Consider the following 16212-nt stretch of genomic DNA (forward strand, 5'->3'; position numbering starts at 1 on the left):
TTAAAGTCCTCTCCTGCTGATGTCCCAGGTGTATATCAGTATGTAGTGTCTCTACTTTAAAGAGTCCTCTCCTGCTGATGTTCAGGTGTATATCAGTTATGTAGTGTCTCTACTTTAAAGAGTCCTCTCCTGCTGATGTTCAGGTGTATATCAGTATGTAGTGTCTCTACTTTAAAGAGTCCTCTCCTGCTGATGTTCAGGTGTATATCAGTATGTAGTGTCTCTACTTTTAAAGAGTCCTCTCCTGCTGATGTTCAGGTGTATATCAGTATGTAGTGGTCTCTACTTTAAAGAGTGCTCTCCTTGATGATGTTCAGGTGTATATCAGTATGTAGTGTCTCTACTTTAAAGAGTCCTCTCCCTGCTGATGTCCAGGGGGTATATCAGTATGTAGTGTCTCTACTTTAAGAGTCCTCTCCTGCTGATGTCCAGGTGTATATCAGTATGTAGTGTCTCTACTTTAAAGAGTCCTCTCCTGCTGATGTGCAGGTGTATATCAGTATGTAGTGTCTCTACTTTAAAGGAGTCCTCTCCTGCTGATGTTCAGGTGTATATCAGTATGTAGTGTCTCTACTTTAAAGAGTCCTCTCCTGCTGATGTTCAGGTTATATCAGTATGTAGTGTCTCTACTTTAAAGAGTCATCACCTGCTGATGTTCAGGTGTATTCAGTATGTAGTGTCTTCTACTTTAAAGAGTCCTCTCCTGCTGATGTTCAGGTGTATATCAGTATGTAGTGTCTCTACTTTAAAGAGTCCTCTGCTGCTGATGGTTCAGGTTGTATATCAGTATGTAGTGTCTCTACTTTAAAGAGTCCTCTCCTGCTGATGTTCAGGTGTATATCAGTATGTAGTGTCTCTACTTTAAAGAGTCCTCTCCTGCTGATGTTCAGGTGTATATCAGTATGTAGTGTCTCTACTTTAAAGAGTCCTCTCCTGCTGATGTTCAGGTGTATATCAGTATGTAGTGTCTCTACTTTAAAGAGTCCTCACCTGCTGATGTTCAGGTGTATATCAATATGTAGTGTCTCTACTTTAAAGAGTCCTCTCCTGCTGATGTTCAGGTGTATATCAGTATGTAGTGTCTCTACTTTAAAGAGTCCTCTCCTGCTGATGTTCAGGTGCTATATCAGTATGTAGTGTCTCTACTTTTAAAGAGTCCTCTCCTGCTGATGTTCAGGTGTATATCAGTATGTAGTGTCTCTACTTTAAAGAGTCCTCTCCTGCTGAGGTTCAGGTGTATATCAGTATTTAGTGGTCTCTACTTTAAAGAGTCCTCTCCTGCTGATTGTGCAGGTTGTATATCAGTATGTAGTGTCCTCTACTGAAAGAGTCCTCTCCGGCTGATGTTCAGGTGTATATCAGTATGTAGTGTCTCTACTTTAAAGAGTCCTCTCCTGCTGATGTTCAGGTGTATATCAGTATGTAGTGCCTCTACTTTAAAGAGTCCTCTCCTGCTGATGTTCAGGTGTATATCAGTGTGTAGTGTCTCTACTTTAAAGAGTCCTCTCCTGCTTGATGTTTCAGGTGTATATCTGTATGTAGTCTGTCTCTACTTTAAAGAGTCCTCTCCTGCTGATGTTCAGGTGTATATCAGTATGTAGTGTCTCTACTTTAAGAGTCCTCTCCTGCTGATGTTCAGGTGTATATCAGTATGTAGTGTCTCTACTTTAAAAGAGTCCTCTCCTGCTGATGTTCAGGTGTATATCAGTATGTAGTGTCTCTACTTTAAAGAGTCCTCTCCTGCTGATGTTCAGGTGTATATCAGTATGTAGTGTCTCTACTTTAAAGAGTCCTCATCCTGCTGATGTTCAGGTGTATATCAATATGTAGTGTCTCTACTTTAAAGAGTCCTCTCCTGCTGATGTTCAGGTGTATATCAGTATGTAGTGTCTCTACTTTAAAGAGTCCTCTCCTGCTGATGTTCAGGTGTATATCAGTATGTAGTGTCTCTACTTTAAAGAGTCCTCTCCTGCTGATGTTCAGGTGTATATCAGTATGTAGTGTCTCTACTTTAAAGAGTCCTCTCCTGCTGATGTTCAGGTTGTATATCAGTATGTAGTGTCTCTACTTTAAAGAGTCCTCTCCTGCTGATGTTCAGGTGTATATCAGTATGTAGTGTCTCTACTTTAAAGAGTCCTCTCCTGCTGATGTTGCAGGTGTATATCAGTATGTAGTGTCTCTACTTTAAAGAGTCCTCTCCTGCTGATGTTCAGGTGTATATCAGTATGTAGTGTCTCTACTTTAAAGAGTCCTCTCCTGCTGATGTTCAGGTGTATATCAGTATGTAGTGTCTCTACTTTAAAGAGTCCCTCTCCTGCTGATGTTCAGGTGTATATCAGTGTGTAGTGTCTCTACTTTAAAGAGTCCTCTCCTGCTGATGTTCAGGTGTATATCTGTATGTAGTGTCTCTACTTTAAAGAGTCCTCTCCTGCTGATGTTCAGGTGTATATCAGTATTGTAGTGTCTCTACTTAAAGAGTCCTCTCCTGCTGATGTTCAGGTGTATATCAGTATGTAGTGTCTCTACTTTAAAGAGTCCTCTCCTGCTGATGTCAGGTGTATATCAGTATGTAGTGTCTCTACTTTAAAGAGTCCTCTCCTGCTGATGTTCAGGTGTTTTTCTGTATGTAGTGTCTCTACTTTAAAGAGTCCTCTCCTGCTGATGTCGGTGTATATCAGTGTGTAGTGTATCTACTTTAAAGAGTCCTCCCTGCTGATGTTCAGGTGTATATCAGTATGTAGTGTCTCTACTTTAAAGAGTGCTCTCCTGCTGATGTTCAGGTGTATATCAGTATGTAGTGTCTCTAACTTTAAAGAGTCCTCTCCTGCTGATGTTCAGGTGTATATCAGTATGTAGTGTCTCTACTTTAAAGAGTCCTCTCCTGCTGATGTTCAGGTGTATATCAGTATGTAGTGTCTCTACTTTAAAGAGTCCTCTCCTGCTGATGTTCAGGTGTATATAAGTGTGTAGTGTCTCTACTTTAAAGAGTCCTCTCCTGCTGATGTTCAGGTGTATATCTGTATGTAGTGTCTCTACTTTAAAGAGTCCTCTCCTGCTGATGTTCAGTGTATATCAGTATGTAGTGTCTCTACTTAAAGAGTCCTCTCCTGCTGATGTTCAGGTGTATATCAGTATGTAGTGTCTCTACTTTAAAGAGTCCTCTCCTGCTGATGTTCAGGTGTATATCAGTATGTAGTGTCTCTACTTTAAAGAGTCCTCTCCTGCTGATGTTCAGGTGTATATCAGTATGTAGTGTCTTCTACTTTAAAGAGTCCTCTCCTGCTGATGTTCAGGTGTATATCAGTATGTAGTGTCTCTACTTTAAAGAGTCCTCTCCTGCTGATGTTCAGGTGTATATCAGTGTGTAGTGTCTCTACTTTAAAGAGTCCTCCCCTGCTGATGTTCAGGTGTATATCAGTATGTAGTGTCTCTACTTTAAAGAGTCCTCTCCTGCTGATGTTCAGGTGTATATCAGTATGTAGTGTCTCTACTTTAAAGAGTCCTCTCCTGCTGATGTTCAGGTGTATATCAGTATGTAGTGTCTCTACTTTAAAGAGTCCTCTCCTGCTGATGTTCAGGTGTATATCAGTATGTAGTGTCTCTACTTTAAAGAGTCCTCTCCTGCTGATGTCAGGTGTATATCAGTATGTAGTGTCTCTACTTTAAAGAGTCCTCTCCTGCTGATGTTCAGGTGTATATCAGTATGTAGTGTCTCTACTTAAAGAGTCCTCTCCTGCTGATGTTCAGGTGTATATCAGTATGTAGTGTCTCTACTTTAAAGAGTCCTCTCCTGCTGATGTCCAGGTGTATATCAGTGTGTAGTGTCTCTACTTTAAAGAGTCCTCTTTAAATCATAATTATGGCAGCCCATTGATATCGAAAGTGTAGTTTATTTGTGTATAGTGTCGTGGACAGTCCATTGATTAACTGTCACAAAAAACAGTAAATGGAGCAGCTTTAGTTCATTTCCAGATGATAAAAGACACCTTTTAAAATCACAATACATCAACAGCATTAGTTGAAAGTACTGCCTATAGAGAGGTGAAGTCCCGCCCATCTACTTCCGCCCCATGGGACCTTATTTCGGATAAATTATGTATTGAAGTCAATGGGGAGAGAAAGATTATCTTTCCATCCCGTTTAAATTGTGCCACGAATTAATTTGTCAATCTTAACAAATCATTTCCGTGTCAAAAAAGTCACAGTTTGTGGTAAAACTGTTGAAATATAAGACTATGAAAAATACGCAACTAGAAAGACTACAAATCCCAGAGTCCCGGTCCCGCATGCTGGCTCTTAGGAACCGACTAACTCCCCTTGTGTGTATGTGCAGCTCTCAACGCGCCCAGACTTGGAGTGAAATGTTCCAACGTGACGGCCGTCTTGGTGTGTGGAGCGAGACGTGAGATGTAGTTCATTGAGCGGTTCACACAAACAAAGTGTTACTTCACAGTTTTACGAGACATTTTAATTTTCTTGACTTTCAAAATTATCTTTTAAATTGACAAACATCATATGTGTAATTCGTGGCACAATTCAAACGGGATCGAAAGATAGCTTTTCTCTCTCCATTGACTTCAATACATACTTTTTCAGAAATAAGGTCCCATGGAGGAAAGGGAGGGACTTCGCTTTTCTATTAAAAACTGTTATTCGCCCATAGTGAGTTCTGTGTGTAGGAGTGAGAGTAAGCGCCACCATAGGTACACAACATAATGACACGTCTCATTGTGGTCTTTCATCCTGTAGACAAACAGTCTAGACAACAGCCTCGTTGTGAACAATACAGCTTCACCCTCACCCACAGAGGTGCCATGAGGGGTCAGAGGTCAAATTGTGACACCTGCCGCTAGGGGGACATATGGAGCTCACAGAGGGAGGACAATGAGGGGGAGTGAGCTATGCAGAGAGAGAGGAAGGGGCTCCTGAAACCAAAGCCCTTCAGCCGGCTCTTTTCACCCCTCAGGGCAGAACATCAGCTGTATGCTAATTTTCTACAGGCCAGTGGTGTCCTCACAGAGCAGAGAGTGTGCTCATGAGAGACATAATAAGTGTCTCGCAGATGTCTTTTTAGTCTAAGAGATGCAGCTTGAGCTTCTGTGTTGTACCACTGCTGCTGCGGGTTTATTCAAAGTGACAGCTCGCTTGTTAATGACCACCAGAGGGCTTTACACACAACACTCAAACGGCATGACTAATTCTAATCACCAGAGAGAAAAGTATAACGTTTTACACGCATGCTGGGCTAAAGAAATGTTAAAAGTGCAGCTGGGCTCTCACCAACTTTACTCTCTCATGGACTGTGATCAATTCTGCCAAAGTAAAAGTTAGTAAGATGTTTAGATCTGAACTAATTCATACATTTATGGACAGACCAATTATCAGCAACTTTTTTAATGCATTAATTACTCCTTAGTCATTTTCAATCAAATATAGTGTGAAAAAGCAGAATATTCTAAAATTTCAGCTGAAAAATGACATGATTGTTGCATTTCTAAAAGGGTTGCATTGAGGTAGAAGACAATGTGACAATGTGTTTTTTTTTAAAACAGTTTCAAACGTTGCCGGGCTACTGTTTTCATGTTATGCAGTAGATGTGTTAGTGTTAGTTTGGACAGTACCTGTTATGTGTAAGTGAAGGACACTGATTGCACTGTGAGGAGCTCTTTGTGTGTCTCCAGGCTTAAAGCATTAGATGGTGGGGAACAGGAAGACGTGGGACATATGGGACGAAGAGTTTTTGACCCCCCCCCCCAGCCTCCCAAAGCCCATCTGTTCCTCCCCCTCAGGCTCAACACTACAGGCAGGGAGGATACCAGGACACACACACTTTCAGAGCATATCTGCTGTACAGGAAATGGCTTATCGTGATGTTTTTCAAAAGGAAATATAATGATATTTATTGTCATTATTATTTTATATTTTCTGAATTTAAATAAAAAATAGAGATAATACTGATATTTAAAAAATTTAAAGACAATAATAATAATATATTTTAATGTATTTCATATTTTCTTTAATTAATTACATTGTGAGTACCTTACATTAATTGTTGTGCTGGTGGATTCAGTCATGGAGGGGGGCGGGCTATCTTAAAACACAGACGCCCCGCCCCTGCGCTCCTCCCATTGGTGGAACGCAGACACCCCGCCCCTGCGCTCCTCTCATTGGTGGAGCCGGCTTGCCAGTCCGCGGAGGGTCCTGATCGGGGGGGGCGTCCGGTTGATTGGTTGCCGGGATTGGTGTGTGCTTGCTGGGTTAGCCTGTCCGTTGTGAAAGTGCTGGAGGACTGGATCATCATTTCCATGGACCATCTGTCTCTGCCCACACAACAAAGAAGGACCCAGGATGGTGTTAGTTCATGTTGGATATCTGGTTCTCCCCGTCTTCGGCCTCAGTTAGAAATAGAGGTATGACTAGATTTATATATATTTGTCTCTTATCCTAACCCTAACAAACGTTCTCGGCTTTTCCTTCTTCTTTTTTTAAATGTCCTTTTTAAATGACGTAAACAGATCTGACACCTGCTAGCCAGCATTAATAGCAACACTAGCTGCTAACTGTAAGCGTAGCGTTAACAAAAATAACCGTTAAAAACCGTTACATTTGACCAAATACGAAATTTAAGAGGCATAAATGTGTATTTTTTTACAATATTTCACGACATGTTAACGACCAAAGCTGCTGTCAATGGCAGCCCCTCTTTCTTCTGTTATCCGGCTGGTTTATCTTTCACTGCGCGGTGTTTACGTGTTTATTACACGATGCTGACACCTGCTAGCAAACGCCAGCATTATAGCAACATTAGCTGCTAACTCTAGCGGTTGCGTTTAAAAAAATAGCCGTTAAAAACCGTAACCGTGTTTAGTTAGCTTAACCTGAAAACATGTACTCTCCCGTCTAAGGGGCATAGATGATTATTGTTACGATGTTTCATGGCATGTTGAGGACCCAAATTGACTGCAGCTGTCAAATGGCAGCCCCCCTTTCTTCTGGTTTATCTCTCAGGTGTTTTTTGTTTCAGTCACCAAAAGCTAACAGAATAATAGCTTCACATATAGCCACATTTATTAGCTCTGCTGTAGCAACAAATAATACCCTTAGCTCGGCGTGGATTTGTCATTAATTTAAACAATATCTGAAGCTGATAACATGACAAGGGATGTTTGTCCCTTGTGTGCATGGACTGGCATGGAGTCTGTGCTCATTCTATCCGTCTCAATTAGGGGTTATTTCATTCAAAACATGTAGGGAAAAAAGCCCAGATGAAAGGCTATTTTAAATTATATAAAATGGTGGGCATTATGCGTTCATAAAAAAATAAATAATAAAGCCTGCAAAATGACTGCAGGTGTACAAATAAATAATCACACTCTGAATTGGACCACAAATAATCATCCTACATTGCAGCAGGCTATTCTGTGTTGATTATATAATACATAATAATAGTGGTAATTCTAAGTTGCATTGTTAAAACTACATGCAGTAGCACCAATGATTTCATTGTGCTTTTATTTGTGTTCTTGTTTCCTGTTCCATAGTATCGAGGCTGGCTCTACATTCCGCATTTCTCAGAGCTTTGTCCCCCTCCATTGTGTAGCTAACGATCATCTGCTGCTGTCTGCCGTAGCCTCTGCCTGTTCTCTGCATCTAGCTGTATTGTGAACCCCTTCTTCCTCATTTCCTCTTTCCATCTGAAGACGACATTTGGCATTAAAACCGAGTTCCCACTCATACCGTATCCTTCTGTGTAACAGACTAAAGAATAACACCTTCTGTAGAAACAGTTTGTCTTTATTTAAACCTGTCATGTTGCTCTTCAGTGAATAACCCATTGTAGCATTAGCCTTTACTCCAACAAACTGTCATTGTGATTCTCCCATTCAGTGTGGATAGACTACATTCTGCTGTAAATGTCTGTAAAGTGGATACATTTTGATCCTCCCCGATTCCATTACAGCCAGGATGATGAAATCCCCTTAGGTGCATTGTACCAGCTTTTGTAATCTTTAAATCCCATTATCCTAACAATCACCAATTGACCAAAACCCGTAGTGCTAAAATCACAGCGATGTGTGTGATGTTATTCTCACCTTTGGATATGGCCCACTGCACCTGTTCTAGTGGGCATCAACCCTCCCATGTGTGAAAGCCTTTGTTCCTGCTCGGTTCATTGATTTCAGTCACAATAATCTCGGCGAGACTAACTCATCTTGCCATTTAAAAAGAAAAGACTCCCCCCACTGCCATTCAGTCTCTCCTCCAGAATGCTATCCATGTGACAGGGATGTGTATATCCTGCACTGCTGTAGAACTCCTTTTAGAATGAAAATGTCTTTTTATTCTTTGGTTGTGGTTTTTTCTACCTTGTATTAGATCCTAATGCATGTTCATTTCTTTATACTTTTGTTTTTCCACATTGAACAGCAGATTCCAATGTAAACGTTGTGTAGAGATGTCCCTGCTATACTGAACTGTGCTGTAAGCATACACATCTACTCATTGAATGCTGCTTCTGTTCTGTTAACCCTACAGAGAGCATGGTCGGGGGCCTTGCCTTTGGTCTTTATTTGCATGATATTATTATGGTTATAAAGGAAATATTACTCTTATTATCACACAGTGCCACACTTACTAATATTTCCCAATAAAGACTGTAGTTTTCTTTCTAACCTTCAGTGTGCTTTTTGCTGATTTCCATGTGTGCCTCCTCCCCCCCCCCCCCCCCTTCCACACTGTGCTGTCACTGAGACGGCCCCTCACTCTCTATGTGCTCTCATTTCGAGTTTCTTCTTCAACTTACTGCTCTGGTTGGCAACCAAGTTTTCTATCCATTCTCAAAACAAAACGCAACCAAAACCAAACGCATGTTGTTACTGAAACACAACCGGCTTTGATATTTAATGTTACACGCTGTCATTCCCTCCTAATCCATACACTTGTTTATAAACGAGACACGGCCTCCTCACATCCTCTCATTGGTGTTCACTGGTGATCAGATAACATTGGAACTACTTTGGCCGATATGGATCAAATCCTCTTTCTGGGTAATATCATTTTATATATGGTCACATATTCCATTTTCTTCAACAACAAAACAATGAACTACTAATGTATATTTTTGGCTAAGATATGCAAAAATCATCTCAAAATGTAATATTGATAATATGGACATTACAACAGTGAATGTTCTCACGGTATGTATCATAGGGCTGTCTGTTTTTTACATTGTGTTAAGTATTTTATGACGTCTTTACCCTAAAAAAGAAACCCTTGAAATGTGTCCTACAGAGATCTGAGAAATAGTGTCCCCTCATCAGTGCTTGCCTCTTCAACAAACATTGTTCTTGAAAGCATAAACTCTAACAATATGAATTGAAGCAGACGCATCATTGGATACATCTATGATGTGTTTGGACTTGGATCAAATGAGGAAACCCTAACCCTATACAACTAGTATTATGGAAAGCCTAATCTTTATCTGTTATAATGCAGAAATACCGTCTTTAAGGGAATAAATAAACATGCATTTACAAGTCAATAAAGCTTTTAAAACTGGTTTGATACAGCCCTAATATATATTACATTACATTGCATTTAGTCTGACGCTTTTATCCAAAGCGACTTACAATAAGTGCATTTCGACCAGGAAGACACAACCTTGAAGAAAACAGAATCATAAAGTACATCACGGTTTCATAGAGCCAAAACATTTCAAGTGCTACTCAACTGGCTTTAGGTAGCCAGTCCTTTATAGTATAAAAGTGCTTCGTTAATAGTTCTATCGCTTGAATATATCATGATAAAATACTTACAGGAATCTCTCCTTATTTCATACAAACTAAGGTCTGGGTACATTTTGTGTGAAGGTTGCACAAGTCTGTTGTTATTGATGTATTATTTAGTGAAATCCTCTTCTGCCAGTTAGCTATATTATCAGATCAATACCTCCCTCATGTCCTTAGCTTAGCTTAGCTTAGCTTAGCACAAACGACGGAAACGGGAAGTACAAAGGCGTGCTAGGCTCTGTAGAACAATAACAGAAGATCAACCTACTCTAACGCTCACTAATGACATGTCTCTTTGTTTGTTTGTGCCCGGCTATTTCCTAGAGAGAAATAGTCTCCAAGAAACAGTCATCCCATCATTCTGGTATGGATTCAACAACATTGAGTGGTATCGATGTTCTCATAAAACTCTCCCCCTTTAATATCCAACTACCGATGGATTGGGAGTCTCCAAATGTTTAGCATAATGACAAATCCATTTGGTTAAATGAACAAATGGCAACTATTTAATCTGGAGTGTTATGTCTGTGACGTTGTGAATCCCTCTCATCCTTTCCGGTGAGAAGCAGACCTCGAGACTTACTCCAATGTAATCAAAGGAAAAAAGCACTTCTTCCAGCAGCAAGTCGGTCATATCATTCAAATAAACGCTCCTTGTTGTTCTTGAATAACGTAGGGATGTCTTTGCACGTCCTGACCTAAAGATGCTTGTCTTACCCTTTAAGGTTATTTAACATGCTCTTGGTCTCAGTTTAAACGATGCACTAAAAGTCTTGTCCTCTTCTAGCTATGTCAGCCTTACATCTGTTCACAGCGACTGAAATAGAGCCAGTTATTTATGTGCAGACGCTAGCTGTGTCTGAGATGTGTGTGCTTGGCAACTTTCTCCTCTGCAGCGACAGACTTTGAAATAACTCAACAGCTGTACATGCATGAGTTTCTCCCCGGTAGCTGCCCTGCTCCAGGCACATCAACACGAGACACACACACTGTCCTGATGTGACTGGTGTTTAGCATCAAGGTCAGAGCGTTGTGTGTGTGTGAGCACGTGGAGACATTTGTATGCAGATTCTCAGAGCAGCTGTGCAACATGCACGCGGATTTGACTCCTGGTTGATTTAATGAAGGCTTTTCAATGTAGATTCGTAGCTACAGAGTGTCGATAAGTCAATGGAAATCTGAGGTCACAGGCTCCTCCAACAGAGCAACACAATAGTGCAAGTAAATAGAATAGTCTATATACAAGTCATTGGAATATTGATATAAGTTGCAAACAGATGGATGTTCTTTTGAGAGTGATATCACCTGATTTAATGAGGGCTTTTCAATGTTAATCTGCACGCACAAGGCTCACAGTGTCACATGATAGAAGACCACCGCACCACGCAGAAGAGAGGATTATTTTAGGGGGGAGGTGAGATCGTAAAGCTGCAGAGATGGGAGCAGGAGGGGGGGAGACAGGTTTGATGTCAGACTGCTGCAGTCGCGGATGGGCGGGGCTTACGGGCTGTCACTCAAACAGGGACGCCATGCCGCAGCCACACTGTGGGGGAGGGGCTGTGAGTGAGGAGAGGTGTGTGGGGGGTCTGTTCTGCAGCTATCAGGCATTCTGTCTGCAAGTCAACCCACAGATGAAACAATAACAACACTGCATATGTCAGAATGTCCTGCTGTGAGAGGGGAGAGATACTCTAATGGTTACTGAACCCTCCTGTTGTCTTTGGGTCACATTTGACCCGTCTATAAATGTTTTAATAATAATAATACATTACATTTATGTAGCGCTTTTCCTGGTGCTCAAAGCGCGTTACAAGCAAGTAAAATAACAACAAAAGTAAAAAGTGCTAAACTAGGTGGAATAAGCGCGAGTGGATTAGGAGTTTTTATGTCAGAGAAATAGGTTTTTTAATCTAATGCTTGAATGTTCTTTACGAGAAAAATGTATGATCACTATTTGCATTGAATTATGGCAGTGTTACGTATATCAAAATACACTCCTTACTAAACGTTGACATATACCAGTGATAGTTCTGATATTAACTAAAGTCAAACAATGATGGGGTTATGATACTATAGGCTTATACGCAGAGTCCAAACCAGGACCCGAGTTGCACAATTGGAGAAAGACAAACACAAAGGTTAAAGCTTCACTCTTACCCGGGTCAGAGGCTTCTTACAACGTTCATGTCCAGCCGCAGCCAATCCAGAGGAGAGCGTTCTGCTGCCATTTCTGCTCTACTTCCTCAGACTAATGTTTGTTGCTCAGCGGCTCTCAGGGTCACTGGCAACGTGTCCTCCTCAGGGCTGTGAGCAAGGCACAGAGTAACATGTCATATTAACAATAATGAAAGGAGCCGCTTGACATTTTGGGAAGGAAACATGCCTTCTGGTGGAGAGTCAGAAAGAAGATTAATACCCCGATGTCAAGGTTTCAAGGCTGTTATTGTCATATAGCTACAGTATAGATGAGTCAATGACATTGAGGTCACAGGCTCCTCCAACAGAGCAACACTAAAACAGATACAATAGTGCAAGTAAATCAAATATAATAGAAACTGCCATTTGTCTGTTAGATAAAAGGCGGTTAGCTTAGCACAAAGAATAGAAAAGGAGGGAAGCGGCTAGCATGGCTCGGTTTGAAGGTCACCAAACGTTAGCCCTTTCACGTTTTTAAAGATCAGTCATTTACAAGAATATCTTTTATTTTCTTATTGCATATAAAACCTAACATTCCCAGACTTTATGGGATGGGAACAGTAACTTCCCACAGTCACAAAACTAAGAATTCTCCACAACAGGCTTCATAAAACTACAAAATGGCGGGTGTTTTTTTCAACACATTGAAGAAAGCAAAAATACATTGTTATGTAGTGATTTTAAAGATCTTTGGTCAGAGCAACTGTTTATTTTCCCACTTAAAAGCTAAGCTACGCTAACAGGCTGGAGCCTTATAGCAGATTATAAAGTGTATTGATCCTCTGCTCTTACTCTCAGAGGGAGAAATCATTTCCTAAAGGTTGTATTTATCCTTTGAATAAACGTGAAGGGCACTCAGAGGGCGCAGACATTCAACGAGAAGAAATGAGGATGAATAATGCATCACCCGAAACAGCTCAAGCTACATCCGTTCAAAAGGTTTAATGAAAACAGAAAGACGAAAACTAATTTCATGAGTGGAAAAACAAAAAAGAAATATACAAATAAGGATTATAAAAAATTGTATGACGTTAAAATGTGTGTTAATTAGAGTTGGGTTCAATATATCAACGAAGCATTAATCCTCTCTTCATATTAGACATTCACTGTCATTCCATTTAACAAGTGCAGCTCTAATCGGCCTGACTCAGCAATGCAGACAATTATCTCCTCCCATAATGCAAAGCTCAATACTCCACCAGTACTTCATTATCCACAGTCCATTAGGGCTGACACTCACTATTACTTTCAGTTTCCATCCTTTGTTTGCTTTTTAAAACATCAGAAAATAGTGAATCATCTCGTTTTGTCAGCCAAACACTTTATAACACAGGAAAGCAGGATATCTCCATCTTTGAGAGTCTGAAAACTGCTTTTTGTTGCTTGCACAGAAAAAGACTTTGACACTCAATCAATGATCAATATAATAATATATAAGTGACTAATGATCCACCCTCAGACCCTGCCGTCTGCTAAAAAGCTTCGATAGGCAGCTGAGTCGTTCCAGACTCTTTTCTCTCAGCTCGGATTAATTCGTATCGATTGTTTTGTGTAACTTGATACTCCGTTGATTCAGAGGCACACAGACTCTGATAGGAAGGAAGAGAGATGGAGGCGGATAATCATCTGCTGGGTTTTAATGAGGAATCTATGGCTGCTCCTTCAAAACAGCAGACATGAAACGGAGATGAAATCGATTACATTGATTAGCCAGAGGAACCAAAAGTCAACCCTCGGTGCCGTAGATCTCTCCGGAAACACTCCAGGCTGTTTAGAGGAGATCCATCCTTCCTGCAGGCGGTGGGGGTGCAATCTGTGAAGGGTTGAGATGGCGCTCCACGGGGGGTCTCTGCATGTCTGTGTCCTCCATCTGCCGTCTGTCTCTTCCTGTGTCCTATTTTTATTCAATACAAAGATTCAAAGGTTTAATTGTCACATGCACAAAGTACAGAGTAGAAATGGCAATGACATTCTTCTGACCTGAGCCCCTCCAACAATGCAACATATATAATAAAATACAAAATAAAAAGACTATATACATCTCAATAGAATATGAAATTAAATAATGTAAATTAAGACGACATTAAATATGTTTTTATGTTTGTGTGAATGGTAACTGGCGTCATTTATGAGAAGGGACATACAAGTGTTTTTAAATGGCCTTTTTTGTCCTCACAGCTTTTTAAAAGTAACATTGGTTCAAACAGTAACTTCCCACAGTCACAAACAGGCTTCATAAAACAACACGCCGGGTGGTTTTATGGTTTTTTCTGAACACCATTCTTCAACATATTAACAAAACAAAATACACTGTTATTTAGTAAGTTTAACAGGGTGTCCGCGGGGTCTGAAAAAGTATTAAAAGTTGATAAATTAATTTAGCGAAAATGAAGGCAATTAAACGGCATTCTCCAAGGTTTTACATTTTGTAGCTTGTTTTCAATAAGTATATAAATGGTCCAAAGAGGTTGTATTCTACAGTCTGCCTGAATGTAATCATGGCGTAGGTGTGTAGTGTGATTCTGTGTAGTTTATTGATGGCATCCCGTTGGGTTTGACGTCATCTGAACAGGACATCGCACGCTCACTGCTTGATAGCGCGCGGAGGTCCGTTTACGCCGGTTGCTAAGCAACATCGTTATGGGGAAATGCAAGTCTGCGTCCAAATGGTTGGAAGATAAGGAGGAAGGACAATCAATACTGTATATAGTCAATGTGAGGTAAAGTGTGTCGCCAAGGTAACCGGTTAGAACTCGAAGTGGAAAGGGTCCAAAGATCCAAAAATACTTAAAGTTCCAAAAATACTTAAAGTTCCAAAAATACTTAAAGATCCAAAAATACTTAAAGATCCAAAAATATCGCAAATGGTTGGAAGATAAGGAGGAAGGACAATCAATACTGTATATAGTCAATGTGAGGTAAAGTGTGTCGCCAATGTGACCGGTTAGAACTCGACGTGGCGATGAGGTCTTAAAATGTATGGAAAGGGTCTTAAAAAAGGTCTGACTAACTGTTTCTTCTACCTTTGTGAGGTGAAGATGGCGCTAAAAGTCAAATTTGCGCACAAAGAAATGCGATAAATAAGAACCCTTTGAGAAACATCGGTTTGCTCAAGAAAACACGTCATCTTGAGAAAAAGTCACAGTTGGTGGGTATGAGAGTTTACATTTGAAGTGACACATTTAGTAGTAAACTTGCAGCAGCAGGGCTCAGGCACTGTGATCAATAACTCGTATCAGCTTTAAAGACTACTGATTCTAAAATTACTCAGAAGTGTGCATGTGCTGTTCTGAAACACATTCTTAACAAAGTTACTTCTTGTCCAAGTTTTTCACGCTGAATGTGAACATGACAAACATTAAATGACAGAAGTTAAATCTACAAATATTTGAATACTTACTTCATCATATTGAATTGTTCCTGGTGCCTGACTTCAGTAGAAGTACATGTTTCTGGTATCTTTACTCCACTACTTATTTTTCTGACGACTTTTTACTTTGACTTTTTACATTTCTTACACAAATACCTGTACTTTCTACTTCTCACATGTTGAACACTAATACCTGTACTTTCTACTTCTTACATGTTGAACACAAATACCTGTACTTTCTACTTCTTACAGTAGAAGTAAGTAATTCTTACTTATTTTGCCATCAGGTCAGGTACTCTTTAAAAGAGCTGGCAGTTAGGGTATTTTTTATTTAAGTACATTTCAAAGCCTGTTCTTTACTTTTACTTGAGGTAAGGAGCTTAGTCAGTACTTCTACTTTGACCAGAGTATTTTTAAACACTTTACTTCTCCTTGAGTAAAGGATGTGTGTACTTCTCTCTGACCCCTCCCCCTCTCTCCCTCTCAGGAGCTCACTTCACTCGGCATCAGCACAGCCATGCTACCTCCTGCCGACACTTCACCTGGCCGCTCCTCAGGCCCCCCCTCTCAGCAGAGTTTCCTCTGGGACCCCCGCCCCCTCAGAGTGGTTTGGCCCCCCACCTGACCCCCGCCCCCCCCCCACCACCCAGCGCCCCTCACGGCCCTGCCTGCAACCCCCGCAGTTCCAGGATGTGCCCGGACCTCCATTCCTACCTCAGGCTTTACACCAGCAATACCTCATCCAGCAGCAACTCCTGGAGGCCACGCACCGCCGGATCCTGCCCCACTCCAGGTAGGAAAACTATATATACCTGCTTTAAAGGTCACCTAAAGGTCACCTATGCAAACCTCTTTTCA

At 40.8% G+C, this 16212-nt stretch overlaps 1 protein-coding gene across 1 annotated transcript; it reads left to right on the forward strand.

The window, feature by feature from the left end:
• Window positions 1-6257: 6257 nt before the first annotated feature.
• Window positions 6258-16147, forward strand: rnf165a (ring finger protein 165a; the record flags this gene model as incomplete). Its single annotated transcript, XM_034239688.1, is given in 2 exon segments — window positions 6258-6410; window positions 7542-16147. A coding segment is annotated over 1 exon segment (350 nt), but the record flags the coding sequence as incomplete, so codon positions are not given.
• Window positions 16148-16212: the final 65 nt, after the last annotated feature.

The sequence above is a fragment of the Gymnodraco acuticeps genome, unplaced genomic scaffold (genome assembly GCF_902827175.1).
Source record: "Gymnodraco acuticeps unplaced genomic scaffold, fGymAcu1.1, whole genome shotgun sequence".
Classification (NCBI taxonomy): domain Eukaryota; kingdom Metazoa; phylum Chordata; class Actinopteri; order Perciformes; family Bathydraconidae; genus Gymnodraco; species Gymnodraco acuticeps.